Genomic DNA, 23,928 nt, shown 5'->3' with positions numbered 1-23,928 from the left:
AGTCCATGCACCCAAAATATGGGCTGCTAAGAATAAGCTCTGACATACCCTGTTCATGCGTGTGCAACCAAGGTAACCCATTACAGCACTGGGAGAGGGCGTGAATAAAAAACAGAGGGGTCTATTGTGAGGCCTAATTGTGGCCTATTTGTAAGCGAGCTGCTCTTTCTCTCCAGGCAGGTCGGCGCTCAAGCATCTCATTTGTTCCTCCATCTCTTTTAACGCCCACCAGGACTCTAAACATAGACCCGCAGAGCTGATGACCCACTCCTCCACTACTTCTTATTATCTATTAGCGGACCGAAACATCCGGGCTCCTCTGATGGGCAACATGATGATGTAACGGCCACCGGGTGCCCAGTGGGGGCTTGGTTACGTGTCAAGACTACGGACCGTATTCCTCACATTTACCCGCGCAAAATACCGTTTGTCTTATTGAACTGGATTATTAGCACAGCGAGATGCAATGTGCAGCACTCATTTGAAGAAAAGGGAACGATGAACCACACACCAGTGAGCAAACACACGCCCTTAGGTCTAGAGTTCCCTCTGCACGTCTCTGGAAGACAGACACCCGTGTATCGCAGTGACTGTAGTGTCTTATCAGTCATAACGTTTCCACAGATTGTCCGCAGAAGTGTTACTGTGCATGGTGGACGTTTGATGGTTAATGGTGACCTGCTGGAACTTCCATCACAATCCTTTGTTTTTGGGTTTGTTTGGGGTTTTTTGGCACTCACAAGACCAAGAGAAATACACGGAGATGTTTCCCCTTTTCAAACCACTTCGGTCTGTACAGAGATAGAGCCAAAACACCGTAGCGCGCCTTCGTGTGCGTAAATGCGCGCGACAGAGCCCGAGAAGAAAACGAGGTAGGCCGCACATGTAAAGCCGAGGGGGTTATTTTCACTGTGAATGCATCATACAGTGTCCTAACAAGTACCGTACGTGTGCTTATTCAAAATGTGCCAACTTTATCAACAGAAAAAAAAAACTCTCTGGAAGTGGGTAGACACAAAGACATAACTTGAAAATAAACTGGGGGGGGGAATGTGCAGCATTGCTCATCACGCGTTCAACATGTGGGAGGACAGGCATTCGTCACAGTTATTTTTTGCTCATGTAAGGTCTGTGATGTTGCAGCTTAAAGCGCAGAAGACTGTTATCTTCTGTACCTCCTCTTTCCCTGCAGTGCGCACTCAGCTCCCATTTCATAACACATCAAAGTTGCGGTAAAGCCACAGCTTATGTTGCCCGATCAGCCCCTCTCTCTCTCTCTCTGCGTGCCACACGGTACTTTGTTCGGTGCTTCAGCGCCACCGAAAGGAAGGCTGGGGTACAGGCAGCTGCGGGAGGCACGGGAGTGCGGAAAGCCTGTTGCGCAGTACAGTGGCTGCAAAGCCGAGAGACCGCATGGTTGTGTCGGGGGAGCATGGGCAGATTCCTTTGTCTTGTTCTCAGGAGTGAGAGAAAAAGGAGAAATACAATGAAGACGGAAAAGGGGGAATAATATCTTCCATTTGAAAAACAGACCTCATGCTCAGGTACATCCAACATGTGTTTGAAAATAAGTGTACCTGTACATAGGACTGGCAAAAATAAAAATAATTCATCATTTATTCTGAAAAAAGATTTGACATGTTGCAAGTGAGTATTTGTAAATGATTTTTCTGCATACATAAGTCAAGAAGGATTTAAAGTGACAGCAACCCAAATCTGTCTTTACGGTGGCCGTAAAACCTGAGCACGGGGGTTCAACTCTGACTTTAGAAATAACAGTTTGATCAAAAGAATCTCTGAAATTCCATTTAGGGATTTTTTTTTTCACCTGCACTGTACAGTCTTCATAAACACAGCCTTCAAAGGGTGTTCAAGACAGGGAGATGTAAGCAACATGTCTGGGAAAGGTAGGTAGTGCAAGTTAAAGCTGCTACAAGCCAATTCTTTGTTGATTCTGGCGGCCCCTGTGGACAAATTTGGTATGGTATTGGTAGGTATCATGTAACAAATGTCTTGAACTGGCTCGCATGTTTTTGAAAGTGAGTGAAATAAAGATGCAACATGTTTTTAATACTATTTTACTTCATAAAGGAAACCTGTAGTGCTTTTTTACTTTCCTTCGGTGTTTTATATACAGTCTTGTGCATGTAAAAAAGCCTTGAAAGTTAAAGAGATTGAAGTTCACACCAACAAGAGCTCCTATTTTCAACAGGAAACCCCTGCTCGTCTGGATTTCACTGCATCAATATGTCAAACATTTGCATAAATTCCACCCAGCAGCCAGTTTGGTTGCTCTGTTCGGCTGGCTCAGGCGTGTGTGAGGTGACCAATCAGAGCAGGCTGGGTATCCAGGAGGTGGGGTCTTAAAGAGACAGGAGCTAACAGAGCATTTCATACTGAGGGGGCAGTGCTGCAGTACTGTAAACTGTAAACTGATGTGTTTGCTGAGCAGTAAAGGATATCCTATAATAGGTTTAAACTATTATAGGAGTAATCAAAAATACAATTACAACCTGAAAATTAGCATAATATGTTTCCCTTAAGTTAAGATTGTCTTTCTGTTAGACTGGCTGTAAAAACTTTTCTTGTTGATTTCAGTTGGTTACAATGGATTCCAATGAAGTTTTCACTTAAGAAAAAAGTATTTATAAATGAAAAAAAACTTCTTAAACTATTCCTGCAGAATTATCCATCCCCCTACTTGGCTCGTGTACACCAACCTGTAGGTAAGCTGCCTTACAAAACATCCATCAGCACTGCACTGGGTAATAAATGACAACTGAATATGGTTTCATATATTTTTAGTGTGTGGCATAACAGCAGACATTCCAACATTTCTGAGCACACAAACATGAATAACATACGTTCCATTTGTAGCTACATCACAAAAGGAGGATAGCCCGGTGTTTAATACTAAATTAATCCAACGTGGTCAATGACAATGTCAGTGCCGGTCTTGTTTCACGAGCAGAAGCTCTGGTGCCTGCAGGAGACAACAATGTTCAACACAGCCTATCATCAAGCCATCACAGCCTCTCAGCTGAAGAACAAGCGAACCCAGACTGACTGGGAGGAACAAGACATCAGAACAAACCCTCTGACCCAAGCTACCAACAGCACAAGCAATCAAAGTGTTGGAGCCAAACTTGGAGGTCAAAGGGCTTTTGACCCAGGGTGACAGAATTAGTTGTTTCCCTCTGCAGTGAGCCGAGGACGACATAGAACAACAAGCCAACAAGGTCAAGGTCACAAACACAACTGGAAAATGTCCTGAAGTGTCCTTAAATATATAGAGTGATGTCAATCCTGCATGTATTGACACTCCACCTCCAACTATGCTTTCTCATTTGGCAGCTGCTGTACTAGTTTGAACGTTTTAGTGGTTTGCAGAAATGTAAAATGCATTTTAATATGGCAAAAAGGGCCCAAAAAGTACTTCACCTTTTTCAAAAAGTTATCCAAGTCTTGTATGTATACAATTCTAACCTGTACAGTTACAAGTAACTACAGCGTGGAAATCTGTGTAGTGAAGTTAAAGGTTATTAGTTCTTTGCCTCAACAAAGCAATGGAGGTAGAAAGTTACCTGAAAAATAAGTAATCTGTACGTAATAACTTTATGTATGATGAAATGAGAACAGATGATGAAAGAGATGAGTCATGGGTCCTGATTGCTGCCTCCTTCATACCCATAAATATAACTTCAATACTGGACAAAATAGTTTAGACCTCTTGCAACTCACCTCAAGCTGTTGAGTCTCGCTCAACCAAATGATCTACAACTACGTCTTGACTGCGTGTGTGTAAAAGACGAGAGCAGGCACATTATCAGAAACAAAAATGAGGGCTGCTGGCCAGTCTGAGTGAGTACAAGGAGAGTCAAACTCAGGTCTGATAAACTCCAAACCCCAACAGATGTCCAAAATAATTAGCACAATCTGTCACCCAAAGATAAAAATAGATGATCTTTAAATATTTTGCATTATTAATGGACTGCTGTAGTAATGACAGCAAACCCAGTTGCCTAGAACTTTAATTAGCACTAGAGATGATGGCAGAGAGGATAAAAGAAACCGTAAGTCATTGTGACTTTCATCTTGTATCACAGGTAAAACACTTCTAATTATAATAAACTGAAATCTTATTGGCCACGGCAATCTCAGCATCCTGTGTCATTTCTATGCTAACTCAAAAAAGGTAATCTGATCTGACATACAGCATGCTGTATCTGAAAATATGCATGTAGAAGTACTGTATGCTGGCAAGCTTTCTCAAAGTGAAACCTGAGGAAATCAATGGATGAAAGCACCGAGGAATAAACACCAAAATAAGAAATGATCCAAAACAAGAAAAAAGATCTGCCTGCCAGCACCTCCAAAGTTCACAAACACGTTGTATCTTGTATTTTCATATCTGTACTCAAAAAGAAACATAAAAGAGACAAGTTACAGCAGAAGATGCTGCTTCTGGCTCCATTCTGAAAGTGCTCAGATATACAAGGTGAATACATCTTCTCATTGAAATCTTGACAACAAAACCAATTAGTGCATTTCACAAAATGCCAAACTGTTTATTTTAAATGTACAGGGTGGTGAGAACTCCCTAACAACTGTATACTGTAGCATTTACATTTCAATCAATCAATCAATCAATCAATCAAGTATTGCAGTAAACACATGACGCTTAATGCAGAAGAAGGTAAATGAAAAATTCCAAATTTGCCAAAGTTGAATTTTTAAGTGTAAGAGGGATGTTTTTCTTCTTAACCTCTATAAGCTCCCATTCAAATTAGCTGGAAAGTGCATTAACACAGGACTGATTTGAATATTTAAGGTTTTTTTAAAGATTGTATGAAGGAGCCATAAATGTCAATATGTGACATATGCAGTAGTATGTACGGATCAGATTATATAGATAAAGCGAGACACAGACTCTATGCTCAGGGACTGCTTTATTGTGAATAAAACAGGGATTTAATAAAGTGGCAAAATAAAACAAGATACATTTACGTTCAAGGGGTTCTTATTAATAAGGTCGATTTTCTTTTTAGTAGCCAAGTAATCAATCATACTTCTCTGACTTTACAGGAAAATTTCATACCTTCAATTGTGACGTCTAATAACTTAATTCTCTCTCTCTTAAAAAGATTCTCTACAAGAGGCAGCTTGGTTCAAAAGGCTGCAGTGGTACACATCCGCTCTGCTGAAGTCCTCCTGACTGAATCCCTGCCTACTCCTCTATGACCCTGACCTCTGACCTCCCTGGTGTAGCAAGTGGAGTGAGATCATTGGGGTTCAGTAGGAAAAAAGGGATCTTACAACCCCACTGTGAGTGCCAGCATCACACAGAGAAGGCTACTTAGCAAAACTGCTGAGCCGTGAATTGCCCCGGCTCCATTCCTGTCGTCGGTCAAGGTGGTGTGAACCACAGGTGCTGCAGTTTGCTTTCCCTGGCAGTGCCTCTGGTCGGCGCCCACGCAGGCAGCGTAGGCCATGGCGTGGGCGATGTAGTTCTGCTCCTGGACACCCTGGAAAAGGTGGGCCATGGGTCCACGTGCGAGAACTGCCACATCCTCTCCACTGTGGGTGGCCGACTCTGTGGGGACAGCGGCCAGCTGGACGTAGTCTTTAGTTTCTGGAAAAGAGACAGCAGAAATATTACATTGCATTCATTCAACACCGTGTCCAGAGCCACTTACAATGAGTAGGTACACTCAAACTTTTAGAGACTGATTCAGCCTCTTAGCGCCCTCCCAGCTGTGACAGATCAGAGTGAAGGCTGTTATAAGAGAGCTCTTTTCATTTAAGTCTGCTTAAACAAAACAAGCACTCATAAGCAAATACACCTGGCTCTCTCATCTTTCCTCGTTCCCCCAGAGGCACAGTTTTCTAATTCATCAGTGTGAGAGCAAAGAGATAATAGCTTCTTTTACAGGATGATAAGGAGGATGCTTTGATTTAACACACTGGAGGTCAAACTGACCTGCAAACTTATATGAGACACAGATCACACATCAGCATAGTATTTCCTCAATATATGAACATTAACAGCTACACATTGGAATGATATAAGCAGCAAGGAAGAGTATAGCCTGTAGTGTTTTCCATTTCCATTACAGTATGTGTGAAAGTTCTACAGGGTGTTAGCGAAACTCCAACTGTACACCACCTGCTCCGAGCGCCAGACCTGAAGGCCCTGAAATCAAGCAAGTTCCGAACGTTTTCAGTTGTTTAGGAGAATGCTGCAACACTTTTTTGCTGTTAAGTCCCAGAAATGTTTCGTGGACCACGAAAACTTCATCGTGACTTTCAAACAGCGTGGGGTGTGAATAGATAAGATTAAAATCGCTGGGTGAACTTGTCTTTCAATAACAAATCCTTCTCGTCTTCGATCTGGTCGCTGCAAAGAACACAAGTTAGCTGAATGTATTCATATTAATAAAAAAAAAAAAAGCCCCGTAAAGGTTTAACAATGAAATGATTGTTAAGTTAGTAAAATTCAATAAATGTGTTTGTAACACTAATATAAATAACTGTAAGACACCAGCAGTCTATGAAGTGCGTACGTTTCTTTTAAGTGCCTATAAATGTCAATGATTTAACTATGAACATGTTTATATGCTATCATTAACACTTCTTATTCATAGTCCTATTACTGTTAGTAAACATCATATTAGGATTTATAATTACCCAATAAATATAATAAGGTTTAGTACAAGGACCGTAATATAAAGTGTTGCTGGATGCCAGCTAATGCAGCTTTTTACTGAAGTGTGGCTGAGTGTTTCTTACTTCTGCAGAAAAGATGAGGTGAAATTTGAATCATCCATGACGGGGGAGAGGAATGCCTTTAATACACGCTACTCTCAATTCTTGCTTGTACAGTAATCTATTGATTTTTGTTGTCATATTACCTTAACTGAACTGTCACTTTCTTCTCTGGTTTTAAAAAACCAACATCCCAAACTAAATTAGTAAAAATGTCAGAGAAGGAGAAAGCACACCTGATTATATTATAAGGAAAGGTTATACTGTATTATAGGATCTAAACTCGGGGGGGGGATGAAAAGGTCAGTCCAGTGGTTTTGAAATAGTTCTCTCATCTCCAGTGTTTTTTGGTCCTCGCACAAAAGATAAGACGCACACACGATAAGGAAAATAAAGAAGTAACTGTATGTAATCAATCAGCTGTTCAGTCGATCTATAATCAGCTATGTACGATATCGCAGAGTGGTGCAGAGAGAGCAACATCCTGTTCCATAAAACAAATGAGGTGATTGTTTCAAATCCATCTTGCATGTTCTACATTTGTTAAGGACTGTTGCAACTGGTCGGGGAAATAGTTTAACTGCAGTCTGAGATATTCTTGTATGGAGAACAAAGAAACATTGAGTTATTCTTACTAGTGTTGACATTGCGGATGTCTGGGCGCGTTCCATTGGCGACTTTGTGTCCGGGTCCGTTGCCGTACATCAGAGTGGTATAAGGCAGCACGTCCATCGCCCACAGGGGAGATTTACCTGGAAAGTACAGAAAGAAAATTGACCATTAACTTTAATTTATCTTTCCTATTTTTCTCCTTTTCTTCTCTCAGTCTCAAGGTGCTAAACACATGAATAAATGAAAACACACACAAACACACACACACACACACACACACACACACACACACACACACAGGAAGGGGGCTGAGGATCCCCAGGGGTGCTGCGAGAGGTCTACAGCTTGTTGAGTGTCTCAGTGTTACTCTCCAGATGAGCCATTAGCCTGGCGAGTCTCCCCGCTGATGAAGAGCTCAGAGTTTCACAAGCACATTAATCACTGCTGCACCGCTGGGAGGAAGAGGAGGAGGGAGGAGGGTAAAATGAGGATACAAACGGAAAGAGAGAGTAGAAAGGTGGCAACAGCACGATACAACACAAGTGCTCAATCAATACACGCTTTGGAGGCTGATGCAGATAATGTTTGTGGGCCGAATCTTTGATGGTAACACCTTCATGCCACAGATATCAGTGTTTCACTCAGGATTTTACTCTGGGCCAGGGTGGAAACACCTCTGAAACAGTATGCATCGTAAAATCGTTCGTTCGTTCGTTTTCTTCCGCTTTATCCATGCGGGTTGCGGGTGGTGTTACTGCTTTTATACCACCCTTTTCAAGGTGGAGCGGGGATACTGGGGCCAAATCCAGTGGCTCTATGGGCGAAGGCCAGGGTACTCCCTGGATGAGACGCCAGCTCATCGCAGGGCCCTTACTGATGGCAGTGGCTGCCACGAAGGTGCCAACTGCACATCAGGAGCAGTGTTGGGGTCCAGCATCTTGCTCAAGGATGCTTCGGCTTGTAGCTCAGTCCCGCCCAGGGGAGCCAGGGATTTGAACCAGTGACCTTCCGGTCACTAGTCCTCAGCTCTACCCACTGAGCCACAGCCGCCCCACAAAAATCTGGGCTATCTTAGTGTATCAACAAACCTTTCGATTACAGCCTGCAGATTACAGTGTAAACATTTTGTACAAAACAGGCACTAATTAGATACTTTCTGGGAACCTACTAGAAACAAATACAGTCCTTTAGGAGGGACCTAAAAATGTAATTACACCTCAAGTATTTTTTTTAATTACCCAGTGCACATTAACGTGTAAAGAGTCCAGACAGGGAAAAGACTGTAGAGCCTATATTTGGTTTCACATTTGGAATCTTCAACATCAGTTTTGATCGAATTGATCATAAATCGGACCCCAGAGCTACATTACTGTTCCATGCTATATTTACATCATTCGTAAAAAATACGTTTAGTTATTTTCGTAGCTACAGCTATAGAGATGCAGCAGTTTTCCAGGGTTGGCCTCATGATGTGATGCCAAAACAGCCAAAAGGAATTCCGACACCATTCATTTGATTATTTACATCTGTGCTTTTCCTACTGTCTTCTGTAACAAAGGCCCATTTCACGCAAACATAATTGCACTTTGTGGCATCATATAAAAAGTGAACAACCCTGACATCCAATACTATACAGGCAAACAAATACATTATTTTAACCCTTGATTAAACCCTCTGTCCCTCTACAAATGTCATAGGTTCAGCTACGGTCTTAAAGGTGTAAAAAATGGACAGAATTTGAAGGTAGCTCCAAAAATATATGGGGCAGCATATCACCAGAGTAACCTACAGCGGCTGCTCACAATACTCTTTGCTGTAGTGGATTCAGCTAGCTGTTGTTTGCTGACTAGCTCTGTTAGCTGTGGTGCCTGTTGCCTTTTGAGCTCACAGTACTGGACTACATCGTCAGATCACGGGGCAGTCGCCACGGAAAACGGGGCTCAGCTCAGCCTGGCTCAGCAGCCTTCAGGTGTTCACGGCTGGACACCAGCCTGGGACTGAACACAGCCTCTGTGACTGACAACGGTCAGGTTGAAGATGGGGGATACAGTATGGAGATGATTAACAGCCGTTCTGGCCAGGACTATGACTTGAGGGATGAGAGGAAGCAGCAGGTGGGAACAGAAGAGGGAGGCAGTTGCAGAGGACCGAGAGAGCGTCAGACATCAGCAGCGGGTGATCATACTCGGTGAATGAAGGATTTATTTTGACCAAACCAGAGGTGACCAAGTATAAATTAACCAAGACTGTTTTGGTGAGTTTGATCGTATTTATGTCTAGTTTAAAAAATGTGTTTATATGCTGAGTTAATGACCAAATAGGCTCGTCTTAGTTCAGTAAAAGAGTGAAACTTGAATTCGGAATGTGTAAATATGTATGTTTAGTAAGGAAAAAAGGTGTAAAAGTGTTTCCTTTCCTGACATTTTGTGAGTTTATTGTGTTTACTTACATCTCCCAGCTCCCTGTCTCTTGCAGTACGAGGTAGCATTACGAGACAGGAAGGGCTGGTTAGCATGCTTACTAAGGTAGAAAACCCTGCCCACAGCTCACAGATGTGTTTGACATAAGTTCAGCTCTGTTGTTTCTTCACACACTGTTGGTAATGTTAGTTCACTTTTCAATGAACTTTAGCCAAAGCCTCTGGGTAAAGGAGATGGAACTGTGATGGAGAGGAGACAGAGAGCTGAGGGGACAGTGTAAGGAGCAAGTGAGGTTGATAAAGAGACGTTCCAAAGGGAGATTAACTGGCGAGAAGAAGTTAAGAGAGTGTCATGTAAAAGAGAGAGAGAGAGAGAGAGAGAGAGAGAGAGAGAGAGAGAGAGAGAGACATCAGCATCGATGGTCAGAGACAGGTAGAAGGAAGAGAGACAAGGAGAAAGCGAAGGACTGAAATAGAAAAGGCGAGGGAGAGAAAGGCTGCCAGCTATATGTGTTTACCCAGGCTGTAATTGCCAGGGAGAGAAAGCAGAGGAAATGTCAAGCTGCTGGTGGCAGAGGCACACTGAAGCTGAGAGGGAGCAGGCAGACACACACACACACACACACACACACACACACACCTTGGCTGTCTATTGTCGTGGGATATAAACACATGTGGACGGGAAAGAATAGAGGCAAAAAGGAGGAATAAGAGGAGCCGAGGAGTGAGCTGATGTGATACCAAATCAATACAAGTCATTCAAAAACATGTTACGGCAACAACTTTTAGAGTAAGTAGCTGAATACAGGGAGTGAGTTCATAATTACCCAGAATGCTTTGTCCTCGAAATGGGTACCCATTGAAGGTCATTGGGTGGGAATGGTCAGCCATCACAATGGTGAGCGTTTCATTCTCTTTGGTGAGTTCAAGGCCCTTCGCAATGGCGTAGTCTAAAGCAACCGCCTCATGGAGCGCCATGTATGCCCTGCCAGCGTGGTGAGCCTGGTCAATACGCCCACCTGGCCACACAGAGAGAAGGAGGGGTTAATGAGGAGAGACGGTGGAGTAATGGCTTCTGGTACTTTGAGTGGCAAAGAGGACAATTTACACTTTCTATTAAAAGTAAAACAAAAATATATAGAAAGGTTTGGTTTTGATAATCTCACAGTGCCATTTTAATTAAACCAGATGCCATTGATGGATTTTCTCATTTCTTCATGTTTAATTAGGTTGACTCAGTAAGAAGAGTATATCTTTTACTCAGAAGGAAAACATTTCTAAAGAAAATAATAGCAAACAGCTGTAGACCTGAGACTGGAGACTGGGACCTGACTGCTGTGAAAGACTTAGAGTGAGATTTGAGAGCAGCTTCAAATTCTGAGCTGATTTTTTAGTTCTGTACATCAAAAGAAACATGTCTTATTAGAATATCAAAATTGTTATTTAAAAAACACAAATGACTTCAGGTTTGCTATTCAGGACTTTAGACTTACTGTGACTTGTCTCAGATTACTTGAGACTTGTGCCTTGACTCAAAAGTTTGTTAAATTACTGAGGATGAATTGTAATTTATAATGAGCTATTGACACGGTTCAATACCAGAAAACACCCTTGCAAACATTTATGCATACAGTAGATTTGAGGTGGAGCTGGATTCCAAAGTTTGAGCCTTTTGGGTTCAGTAAGAAATGCGATACATTTCCCTTCACACTGTTACAAGGCAAGCAAATGAGTTATTCACATAGAAGCGAGTCTGAAAAATATCTCCTGGTGTGGAACATAAATGAGGAAAGGTTGCCCACTCTCTCCCACAGAGAATTTCAGATTCACCGTGTTGCCGGGGGATAATGCTCATGAATTCTTATTTTTAACTTCGGCCCATTGTTCTGTTCCTGTCCTCTCCACAGGCCGTATTGGAAAGTGAAGTAGACTCCAGTTATAAGTTGTGGCCTCAGTGAGCTGTCAGTGATTGGGTGCACCATATGCCTGCTTCTATTTATACATTTGCCTGTTATTTTAAAGTCATTGTGAAGACACTTAGTGGCACAACAGAGTCCCCAGGCGGCTGCCTCAGATTAAAGGAGAGATGGATGAGGAGGCTGGTGAGGTAGCCGTGTGGAACAGAGACACGGCAGCCGACCGTATGCGGTTAGCGCACACTGCGGCAAACTCATTGAGCTGTATGCAGAATCAATGTCAAATCACTTGAACCACTGCAGGTACACACTGTTCTCTACCGTGGTGTTTTCTGGAGGTTTTCTGGATGGCGCTACATCAGATGCCACGAGGATCACCTCAAAACAACTCAATATCACTGCTGAAGGTGCTATAATACAAATGTACATGCACATTGATGTATTGGCAAACCACAACAATTACCAGTGTTGTCTTTTTCTGGCCAATTTTGCCCTCTTTGTGATTAGAACTGGATCAATAATTCAATTGATCCCCCTAGACCAGCCAAAGGTTTTCCTCCTATTTGTAGCAGAACCTTCCCCTCTCTGGGGATGTCATTATCCAACCCTGGATAGATTAAGTGATGGGGATTGTGTGGAGGGTGGGCGAAGCGGTTTTGTCACTCACCCTCCACCAACAGAAAGAAGCCCTTAGGGTTTTTCTGGAGGATGCGGATGGCCTTTTCTGTAGTTTCGACAATGGACGGGTCCATATTTGGGTCCCTGTCTGCCTCAAAGCGCAGATCACCTGGTTCAAACAGAGCTGGGCAGAGAGAGAGAGAGAGAGAGAGAGAGAGAGAGACAGATAAAAAAAAAAAGCAACAACCATATTTTTTCATGTGAAAGTACAGTACATTCTATCAGCCCACAGTGAGTGGAGGTGCAGCAGAGAGGAAAGTCCCATCTTCCTCCTACTACTACCATTATTTTTAGCACACAGGTAGTGATAAACAGTGTAGGGCAAGAATCCAAAGTCCCGCGGCAGCAAGAAAGTCCAGGAAAAGCTTGAAGACTGTCTTCCTACATGTCGTCCACAGCATCACACATCATGAAGAACAGACAGAGCTTACTGACATAATCAAAAGTGTACATCAAATCAAAGGCACACTTCAGGTTTAGAATTCTTTTTTTGAATGTAATTGTGTCACATAAATATCTGAACTGCAAGTAAGCAAGCAAAGCCCGAACCCAATTAAGGCTTTGTTTTAGGTTTATCAATATAAGAAAAGCAGGTGCAACAAATAAACCTTAATGACGACAGTGTTCCATTGAGATTCTCCAGCCTCAGGGTCCTGTTATGTGCATGTTCTGAAATGGCTTACTGGCTTTACACTTAAAAGGAATGGAGTCATACTTAAAGTTAATAGTTACACCTGTGTTTTTCCAGCTCTGAAAAGCTAAAGGTGCTCTGGGGATTGTTTGGGTTTTGTCTGCGTTTCCTCATAGCCTACCAAAGGTGTTGCCTGTAAACACTTTTCCTCCATATAAATTATATGCAGAGATGAGTTTTTAGATTTTCCAAATAATGTTTTGTTTACATCATTTTTTTACAAATAAGCACTCTCCCATTTGGCTTGTTTGATTAGCATAAAGACTGGAAACATGTTTCATACAGTCAGTACAAAATAGATTAAATCAATGCATTATAACATATATATCCAAGATGGATTTTGTTACCTATGGACACAGGTTAGCTGTTTCACCTTTGTTTCCAGTCACAACGCTAAAGCTAAGCTAACAGGCTGCCGGTTTCAGCTTCAAAGAAAATAGATAACATCTGAGTGGTAAATCCTCTCGTCTAACTCTCAGCAAGAAAGCAAGCAAGCATATTTCCAAAAATGTCGGACTAGGGTGTGCCACAAGAAGTAGTCTTAAAACCGTAAAATTAGTTGGCACTTTTGCCCTTCATGTTCCCTTCAGTCTTGAAGTCAATGGGTTTTCAGCTGCTGAAAATAAGGTCTATGGTTCACACAAGCTTAGATGATTTTCATGTTTTGTGCTAAGACATAAAATATCCCAGTAAACGCCCACTATTTGAATTTTAAAGCATGTTTGTCTTGAAAAAGGCTGTTACAAACAAGTAGCTGAGACCACAGAAGTTGTTCATGAACACTAAACATCACTATGTGGAACACGGAGACTGGACTTAATCAAATTGTCGATTGATCAATTTGTAGTGAAGTGTGTATACCCGCCTTTATACCATGGTCTGGGGGAATACTCGATTCTGGTTGGCTGCAGGGTGTCCATTAACCCCTGATATATGGACACCTACTAAGTAGTTCCAGTCAAATTGACTCTTCACCGCTGTAAATCAATGCGCTAGCTGGCGTATCAAATCTGAATATTTTATTTCCAGCACTGAGTGCAGTCCGTCAGTCCTTCAGTGTCTTATCCTCTGAACACCACAGGGTGGCGACTGTAACACACAAGCTGCAGAAAGTTCACTTCCCCTCTAAATTTACTGATACACGAATAATCTCACGTCCCGTTCGCTGTTCAGCTCTCTACTTCAGGCTGCGGCCACAGTAATGTTACACACGGCCGGTCATTTGTTCGTGAAAATCTTGCTATTGATTTGGGGACAATGACATGACTGGATAGTTAGCTAATCGTATTAGCTAGCATACTGTCAAATTATATTTACTGTCTGTCAAACGTATGCAATGTTATTGACTTTGAATCTTGCTAGCATAACGTTAGCTTTCTGGCTCATGGCTGAGCGGACTAGAATATCTCCCGTTGCCAAGTCGTATCTATGATCCGTCCTATTTGCTGGAGGAGTGAACAACGTCTCCGTTGCATAATAACCTTACGGGAGAGTAATGATTGTTCCAGGTATTAGTCAAACTCTCAGGCGTTACCAGGGAAACTAAGTTATGGCTTGTGAAAAACTTTATATTTTGATTGTAAAACGCATGAAAATGTAAATTAATGGTCCGAATTTCTTTTCTTTGGCAAGTGACCATGGTATAAGCGGGATAATGCCCTTCGAGGTGTCCATAACCAGAAGTTAATGGACGCCGCGAAGTCCATTAGCACTGTTTATGGACACCTCGTCGGGCATTATCCCTTACATAGTGACTGCAAGGGTATCCATTAACTTGTGAATGTCGTTTGAACACTCTCAGTTCAGCCTATAACGTATGATGCTATATTGTTGGTGACGTTGAAATCATACGACTGTGGTGTAGTTTGTTGAGGGCATGACATTGGCTTTTTACTTCTGGTGATTTCATTTATGCTAAAAGTGGTGTTTGTCTCTGAAGATTATCTTGTTCTACAGAACATGTAAGTATCGTAAACGTGTGTTTGCCAAAGAGCTTATTTCTGGCAATAATCCAAAATCTGATTGAAAAATTCCATGGGCATTTTGTTGAGGGAACCAGGGCAACTTTTTCCTTTCCTTTCCACTGTATTCCTTGAACTAGTAAAGTATGGTTAAGCAGAAGTATTGTCACCATGGTTACCTGCAGTAAAATATATCTTGGGTACCAACCTGGAATGGGAGAGAGAAGGTGGACTGGAAAAACTGCAATAATGTGCTCATTGTATCATTATCACAGCACAATAACAACTGCAATCAGTTGTTATTGTGGTGTGACAAAGGATACCCTTCTAGTCAATGATATGAGCACAGCAATCATAATAACATGAAAATAACAGCTAAATGTTGATGTTGTCATAGTAAAAAGAAGTGTGTGCTGCTGACCACAGATTTGATAAAAGAGTCACGCTGTGAATGTTTCAGCACCTTGAACATTATGTAGGTCAGGTACAGTATTATGAGGTAAAACATCTATTCAAGACTTAAATCACTTTTACAAGATGGAATCGGGAGCCTGGTGAGTAAAGCAAGGACACTGCAGGCCTATTGTTGTTTTGTTCGTCAAGGCCTGAGGGATGCTTTGCCTTCATATAATACTCTGCTGGAAAGTAAAGCTTAAGAGGGCAAAGAGAAATAAGTTGAATTAACAACTCACCCATGAGATAGTCTGTGGTTTCAGGGTCAACGGCATCAAAGTCTGTTTTGTTCCACACATAGTGGGCGACCTGTGTGACACACCGGACACATTCCATTCACAGACAAAATGGAAGGAAGATGTTAAAAGTCTTTTTCTTGAGTCACTTAAGACCTTTTTGTAGACTGTACTATAATACTTCTCACAGTGTATATTGACAAATTATGGTGTCAGTATTATATGAAATGACAAAGCAACGTTTACTGTCACTCCTGGGTGATTATATTGATTGCAGATATTGTACTTGTGTCTAATGTCTTAATAAGCATTGTGTTCCTCCCTCCTCTGTACATCACCACACTTGGATGACTCCTTTCAGGCAGCTCTATTTGCCGCATTCCTTTCTTCAAGTGTTTTTCATCACTTGGTCTGTTTGGAATTAGCTTTCCCTGTTAGGCCATTGCCGGTGTAGGTACCTGAACAAGAGGATCCTGCCTGCCTGTTCTCTTTATGGACCTCTTTATGGACCTGATTGGATATAGTTAGAAGGGATACTCAAATAATTATGTTTTATTTTATTACATTAGCAGGGGAGAAGAGAAAAGTATACTTTACTCCACAAACACAGAGTATAGACTATTTAACACGTATTCTAATCAGAAAATATGTTTTAGAATGTGAGAATTATTCATGGATAACAAAGTAGAAAGTTACAGCTCCTTTCATTCAATATTGGTGTGGTAGTGTGGTAATGAAACAATTCAATGACTGATGCTCATTCAAAAGTGTAATGTATACTAGCTCACCCTAAACATGACATAAATACTAGTTCTGATGCTACAGCATTGACATAGTTTCACCCAAATGGCAAATATTATGCATTATGTATTTCTTCTTCTGCAGCTCAACTTAGAAGATCAACCACACAATAACAAATCAACCTAACTATTACTATTATACAGTGTTACGTTACAACTTGGGGGGGAGCCGGATTCAGCAGCACGGTGAATAGTTTGCATATAGAATGGCAGCAGGAGCTGAGTTACTGTTTGAAGGGGAGGCCCCTAGGCCCTGAAAAATGACAACATACTTGTGTCTTCATTTGACACCTTGCTGCCTTTGTAATTTTGAGGCCTCCTTTTGGTATGAGACTCCTCCCTGAAGCTGTTGCTATATTTGAACCTGTTTTCTTGGCCCCTGAGCCTTAGTTAAACAGGAGTGGTACCTTTCCAAATTTCATGCTCTGCCACTCCTTGATGAGGTCGCGTCCGTCTTTTCTTTTGCCCCAGGAGGAGTAGTCCCTGGGGTACTCTGGGTCCTTAGTGCCCCTAGGGGTCATGTACTTTCTACCTCCACCAATGATCACCTGGAAACAGACACAAAACAGCACAAACACTCACATTCCAATCTAATGCAAATTCATTCTGAAACAGAAATTCTGCAATTGTAAAGAGATAAGACATGAAGAACAATCTGAATGAGCTTACATCTATGTCTGTGTTGGAGAGGAGCTGGGAGGAGATGTCGGTGCAGCCATCCTTCTTGGCACCTGCAGGCATGTCAGCATCACTGTACCACTTCCTGCTGGCGGTGTGGGCGTAGGTGGCTGCTGGGGTGGCATGTTGCACCCGCGTGGTTGTTACAATGCCAACAGACTTACCTACAAGATCAATTTGTTTCATGCTTAATGTGTAGTAGGTACATATAGGCCTGCATTTACAGTACAATATGCATCATGCTGTATGTATTTGTGATATATGAATAGCTTTCAGGCTGACGTCTGAGCAGATAGTAGGGTGATGATTGAGGCATTAATCAGCAACTTTCTCAACCCCCTGTAGTTACGGAACAAGGTGATTATGTATGGGGTAGTAAATTGTCATTTTAACTACCTTGATGCCCAGCACCTCTCTTTAAATTATTCTTAAAGCATCCCAGAGTACAAAAAAGACACTGGCGCACAGCAATGCAATCCAGGAACACTGAGATGAATGGGCTCGAAGCAACATTCAGAGTGCACCAGTTTTTAATTGGATTTATCATTTTCCTTTTGTGTTGTGCCATTGGTGCAATCCTCCATAAACGTACTGAGTTCCCTCCCCAGACAGCTTAACAACCATTCACACCAGGGCTCACTTATCTCTAACAACCCATGTAAAGGCCCTAACGACTCTATAAGGACACTCCCATACAGAGTTTAAAAGCCTGCAACTCCCCTCCAGTTAGTTAGAACTGAAGAAGCCTCTTGGTTGAGAGGTGAAACGTCTTAAAAGTGCTTAAAGGGTAAGTTAACACCAGACTGAGACACTGTTTTGCTGCCTCCAGTGGTCAAAAGTGTTCACATCTATTTCCAGCACCACTGATGTTTTGTGGGTCGGTAAGGTCAGGACTGTGCTCTGTTGTACCTGTAACCGCAACACAGTGATTTCACAGGGTCCTGGAGCACACCTGCACATCTCTACATCCAAGTTGGGAAGTTGAACCACTGGAGGTCAGCAAAGACAAGATTTTCAAGGGGTGTTACTGCAAAAATATACTCTTTAAATTTAATTAATTGACAGAAAACCTAATTGTGTTCTGGCTTTAAAATGTGAATATTTGCTGGTTCTTTTATGATGAGTTGTGGATTGTTGATTGAACAAAACAAGACTGCATGAAAACGTCACCATGGGCACTGGGAACTTGTGATGGAGGTTTTTACAATTTGTTGATAAGATTTTGTAGCACTTCAGCAAAGTTATATTCCATTGTTTCAGGACTAAAGCAAAAATATATGCAAATCAAGTAAAACCAAAAACCCACAGAATTTATTGTTGCAAGAATGCTTTTGTTTCTTCTACAAATCATTGTTAAAATCATCATCTTGCAATAGTAATCCAGGCTCCCCTGGTTCGGAACTTAATTCTTCAATCTTCTTTTCTTGCCACATTAGTCGAGGACTTGGCTGTAAGGACTGTTTCTAAAATATTGCTTTGAGACATTGAAGACTAAAAAACACTTTCTTATTCTATGTAACACACACAGATATTCACACACCTGAGTGTCAGTGTCCGGTGCTGTGCTGGGGTCAGGGCCAATGGTTCCGTGTGTGTCTGTTATTAGATATTCATGGCCACTGATAACATGGAACATGATAAGACTCAAGGTCCTTCCCTGTGCAGCACAACACCCTGCAGTGTAACCTGTAGCTGCCCAGGCTGCTGATGCCCCGAGCTCGAGGCACTGCAGCTCTGTGCAGAGCGCTCAGCTGTAAAATCAGGTTTTGCTGAGGCGGTATAAGACCTGAGGGATTTTCTTTTGTCAGGAAGCTGAACTAAAGTGTGACATGGCAGGGCTGTGTCAGGTGTCTGCCTGCTCCCTGACAAAGAGAAACAAATTCCCATTTGTTGGTTCAGTCACAGCACTGTCTGTAGACATCCTGCATTATTTCCCCCCTCAGCATTGTCTGTGCAGCAGTGAGCTGTATTTCTGTCTACATTTGCAGAAAATTGTTGCTATCACTAATACCAGTTGGTGGCGTTAGTATTAGAATTTGTTTGGCATTAATAATAGTATACATGAGGATGGCATGCCTGCTCCTAATCTCTCTTATAATGCTGTGATTGGGCTCAACAACCTTCACTGAGCACTAGGTCAGACTAGGGGTTGTGTATCTGGATCTGGATGTGCCAGCCTGATTGAGACCTGTCCACACAGACTCAGTGCTCAGTGATTGCAGCCAAATGTACAACTACTAAATACTTATGTGAGGGAGGTGAAAACTTATGCAATCACATATTTTACATTATATATTTTGAATTGATTGACATTACTTTGAATGAATCTGTTGTCAATAGTTTTTTTTTTTTTTATTTCTTTTGTTTGTATAATTTTGGTTAATTGACCATGATTCCATTTATAAAAGCTATAAAAGGGGAAAACAGTTAAGGGGTAAATATTTTCTATAGGAACTGTATATAAAATAAGCTTATTAAACAATTGTACTTTATTCTTTTTTTTTTTTAAGCATGTTTTTCACACATTGCACTGTGGGGCTTACCAGCATCTTTGGCCCACTTCAGGATGGACGTGACCTCGTTGCCCTTCTGAGACTTGCAGACTCCGTTGCGGGTGGCTGCACTCACTCCGATGGTGTTTAGGTTGGTTTTCACTCCGCACAGATACGCTGTGGCTGTGGCTGCACTGTCTGCAATCTGGAAGTCAACACTGTAGGTCTGCACGACACACACACACACACACACACACACACACACACACACACACACACACACACACACAGATGAGGCATGAAGATCAGGCCAAAGAAAATATACTGCTGGACAGCATGAGATTTAACTTTAATGTTCCTTTTGTACAATTGCTGTTTGTTATTGAATAGCAATACAATGTTAAATAAATGCAAAAACCTTATTTAAATGTCTAGAGCTGAAAGCCATTAACTGTATCACTGTTCTGCTAAGTGTCTTTCTGTCTAGCCACTTTATCAATATAATGGTTGAATGTCAATTGAATAGGTTTAAAATGTGTTTTTTATGCCACACCAATAAGAATTTCACTAAAGTCAGGAACTGAGATGGTTTTGCAGTCTTCCTCCACAATTCAGCTACAGTCTAGTTCAGTTATGCGAAATAATAGTTCATCTGGGGATAAGCTTTAGCTAAAGCTATTAGTGGCGAGAGAGTCCAAATATGACAGCAGCAATAGAGTAGAGTAACTACATAGCCAGTAGTAGGATGAGTTATGGTAAATTTCACATACTGTTGTCACAACAATGACACTATTTTATGTAACAGTACTTACACATCTGTGCACAAGTTGAGGAAGAAAATGTAACTTTAATTGGTCTAAACTAAACCTTACCTATGTATTATACGCATGAAGTTACATCTCTCTGTCTCTGGCCACAGGGCTGATCACATTTATATTAAATTAAGAGTCTACCACAACACATACGAAGAAAATATTCACAAAGGTTCGATCCTAGGTTCCTACATTTTTAATTGCCTCTACTCGCACGTGTAACGCAAATAAAAATAACAGCAAACCACATCAATATGAACCATCAGAGGGATGGTAAAATAACATCATTATGCTGCCTTGTAAAAAGAGATTTTTATATATTTTATATTATGTGTGTCTGTGTGTGTGTGTGTGTGCGCGCGTGTGTGTCTGTGTGTCTTTGTGTACCTTAGCCAGTCCCACACTAGGGAAGGTGTCCATGGTCATCACTGTCTCCTCTCCAGTCTGGTTCTGCAGCTGTCCCTTGAGGATACGTGCTGCTGTGTAGGTTGTGATTCCCATACCTGATGCACACAACACACACACACACACACACACACACACACAAAGATGAGGCTGAAGAAAACATACTGCTGGACAGCATGAGATTAAACTTTAATGCTCCCTGTGTGGAAAATTGTTCTTCCAGCAGAAAAACTAAAAACAGAAAAAACAGATTTAATATTAGAAGCAACATAACAAGCAACAATTACATATAGCATAACCTATAAAGTAGTCTAAATGGATTCCTAAAAATGAATTGTAAATCAATCTTTTCAATACCTTCTTACAGTCTATTTGTTTTACTTATATTATTTTCTAATGAATCTGAGTATCTTGTTACTTGTTGTTATTGAACATCAATATCATGTTCAATAAATGCACTTTAAAATAGGTGACAATTACAGGAGAGTGTGTTCTACTCATTCCAACCTCAGTTCACTTAAAACCTCCTCCACTTTGATTGTAATGTCTCTCCGTTCTGCATGTGCTCTGAATACCAAAATCTCATTTTTTGCCACATCTTTCGCAATATAAATGTTTCCTGTTGCACAGCACAGGCAGAAAACAGGGAAGATTATAGAATTTTTTTTAAAATTCCCAGTCGTGCTTGTCTTACTTACAATACGCCAGTGTATGTTATAAATGTGTGATAAAATGACAGGGTTGCATAACTTACCATCTCCAAGGAAAAACAGGATGTTCTTGGCCACATTGGTGTTGAGCTCTCTGTCCAACACTGACTGCAAAGTCTGCTTGGCCTGAGACCTCCAGAACTCTGGGTTCTCCTCTTCAACTGCAGGTGAACACACAGATCAGACTGGTTTTGATACAGAAGTAATGGTGTGATTAATGGACTTCCTCTTTGAACAAACTTTAACTTCAAATGTGACTGATACGGAGAATCCAAGAGCTGGTCTCTGGGAAATAATAAATTTAAAAAATGACTGCTCTTTGTTCAGGCCTTTGGGGACTTCAATGTGTGTGTGTGTGTGTGTGTGTGTGTGTGTGTGTGTGTGCATGTGTGGCTATGTAGCATGTTTGTTTGTAGCTGTCACACCACACTCACATGCTCTCTTATCTACTAAAGTACATCTCTCTGTGCTGCAACAGGTAGTTTATTATGGTGGTCCACTAACAAGCAGTAAATGCTGATGACAGCAAGTTACATAACTCCACAAGTACTGAGCGTGTTCATTTGAAAAAAGGTTTGAAAGCCCCTCGCAAAAGGAGTGGGTAAAAAAGTGTACAAAAGAGTAAATGATTTCAAAGGATGAAAGGAAAGGTGAAAGCTGAGGAGCCATTCAGTCATAAAAGGGAGACGGAACCAGGGTGAAAAACAGGGCTCAAAGTGAGAGGAGACAGTAAGCCCCGATGGGTGGTGATTAGTTTTAAAACTCAGAAAAATAGAACGCAAGTCTAACCCTGGGGTAAAAAAGGTGAGGATCATTAATCAAGCTCAGCATTTTTGGGCCCAAGTGATAGTGTGGAAAAATTTGCTAGTTTGTGTTAGGCTAAAACAAAAATTATTTTTTTTAAAAATTATAAAGAAATAAAAAATAAAAAACATTGTGTGCTGGCTGCAGAAAATCTCCATTTGAAACTTTAAATAGTTTAAATACTGACACAACTGATGTTGCTGAAGTGGTAGTCGAAATACAAAGGTTAAGTGGAAGCCAAAGAAAGTGGATGTGTCAGCTAAAGTTCACTACGTGTACTGAAAGCAGTTGGAATCAACTGACTATGAAAGCCGTGGGACAGAAGAGCTGAAGAAGGACTTGTTGCTGCTGTTCTGGGTGAAGATCCAAGACCTGAAAGGATTTTAAGTGTCTTTGGAAATGTAAGCAGTTGAATTTGCATTTGAAATAGTGTGAAATAAAAGCCCTGGACATGTCCATTGGTAATGTATAACCACTGACAGCAGTTGAGTGTCAGCTGAGGAGTGAAAGTAGTTCAATTTCAGGGGAAGTGGCAGAACTGCAGTCACACTACACATGTGATGACAGTGATAGCAGTTTTCATTCGAAGAAAATTCAGTTCAAGTGTCAGATACCATATAACTCTGGAAAGCTGTGTGAGTGAAAATGTACATATGACACATAGAGACAATAAACATAACGTGAAAAACTGAAAGGTATGAAAAAGTTGACCTTATTTTATGAAGTACAATAGGTAGACAATGCTTTAAGGTTTGAGTTTGTAGTTTGAAGAGGTATTGACAATATTAAAAGATGGGGGTGGGGCTGGTGGTGGTGGTGGTGGGGGGGGGGGTGTTCAGCGCATTCAAAGGAGCAAAAAATGTTGAAAAAACGTACATATTCCAAAAATAGCTCAAATCTGGATAGAAGCACAGATGAGTTTGACTTAAAACTCCTCAAGTTTTACTTGAGTTTCCAGAAGGTGGTACAGAGATGGAAAGCTCCCAAAAATGGTCCCACAGAAAAAGTTGAACAATATTAATGGAACAAAAAAGTACACGTCTATGAGTTAGCATCCCCAAAGTAGATCTTTTTTTGTCTTACCTTTGGCACTGGAAGATCCAAATGCAAGCAGCAGAAAGAGAGCAGAGATGGCCACCCTTGTCAGCTCCATGGCCACGTTCAGGCTGGAGACGTGCTGCTCTAACCTTCCCAAAGATCTACTCTGGATCACACAAGCTGCCAATCATCGTTAACAGCATGCCATAAATTCATAATGACCAATGAGCCTTTGGCAAATTTACGACCTCTGACTGGAAAGAGTGTGTTGTGTTTGGGTTGGCAACAATGGATAAGAAACATTTATAGAAATCCACATGACAACACAGTAAATAATAGAGAGCTGTTATTCTGTATATGTGTTAGTTTGATATAAAATAGTGCTTGACAAACCGTTTAAATTGAAGAAATTAATTATTGACAGCATTTAAAGCTTTAATGATATTGTTTCATGATAA

General features: G+C 41.3%; 1 protein-coding gene across 1 annotated transcript; it reads right to left on the bottom strand.

Moving 5' to 3' along the window:
• Nucleotides 1-4,543: 4,543 nt before the first annotated feature.
• On the bottom strand, nucleotides 4,544-23,649 carry alp3 (alkaline phosphatase 3). Its single transcript, XM_030406019.1, has 11 exons — nucleotides 23,516-23,649; nucleotides 21,673-21,789; nucleotides 20,901-21,016; nucleotides 19,753-19,927; nucleotides 17,201-17,373; nucleotides 16,939-17,079; nucleotides 15,735-15,804; nucleotides 12,380-12,514; nucleotides 10,624-10,815; nucleotides 7,401-7,517; nucleotides 4,544-5,632 (listed from the first exon to the last, which is right to left on the bottom strand). The coding sequence occupies exons 1-11, from the start codon at nucleotides 23,583-23,585 to the stop codon at nucleotides 5,313-5,315; spliced, it is 1,626 nt and encodes a 541-aa protein (XP_030261879.1). The 5' UTR covers nucleotides 23,586-23,649; the 3' UTR covers nucleotides 4,544-5,312.
• Between the last annotated feature and the right edge of the window lie 279 nt (nucleotides 23,650-23,928).

Source organism: Sparus aurata, chromosome 2 (assembly GCF_900880675.1).
Source record: "Sparus aurata chromosome 2, fSpaAur1.1, whole genome shotgun sequence".
NCBI lineage: Eukaryota > Metazoa > Chordata > Actinopteri > Spariformes > Sparidae > Sparus > Sparus aurata.
Note: the sequence above shows the minus strand (reverse complement) of the source record. Positions and strands in the feature narration are given on the sequence as shown.

What these genes read in the sequence shown, in the direction of transcription:
- alp3 (XM_030406019.1), bottom strand. Translation starts at nt 23,585, where the DNA reads ATGGAGCTGACAAGGGTGGCCATCTCTGCTCTCTTTCTGCTGCTTGCA. An exon ending in TCTCCAACACAGACATAGAT is followed by an intron (nt 17,080 to 17,200) that starts GTAAGCTCATTC and finishes GTCTGTTTCCAG; the next exon opens with GTGATCATTGGTGGAGGTAG. An exon ending in TCGAGGACAAAGCATTCTGG is followed by an intron (nt 7,518 to 10,623) that starts GTAATTATGAAC and finishes TGTACTTTCCAG; the next exon opens with GTAAATCTCCCCTGTGGGCG.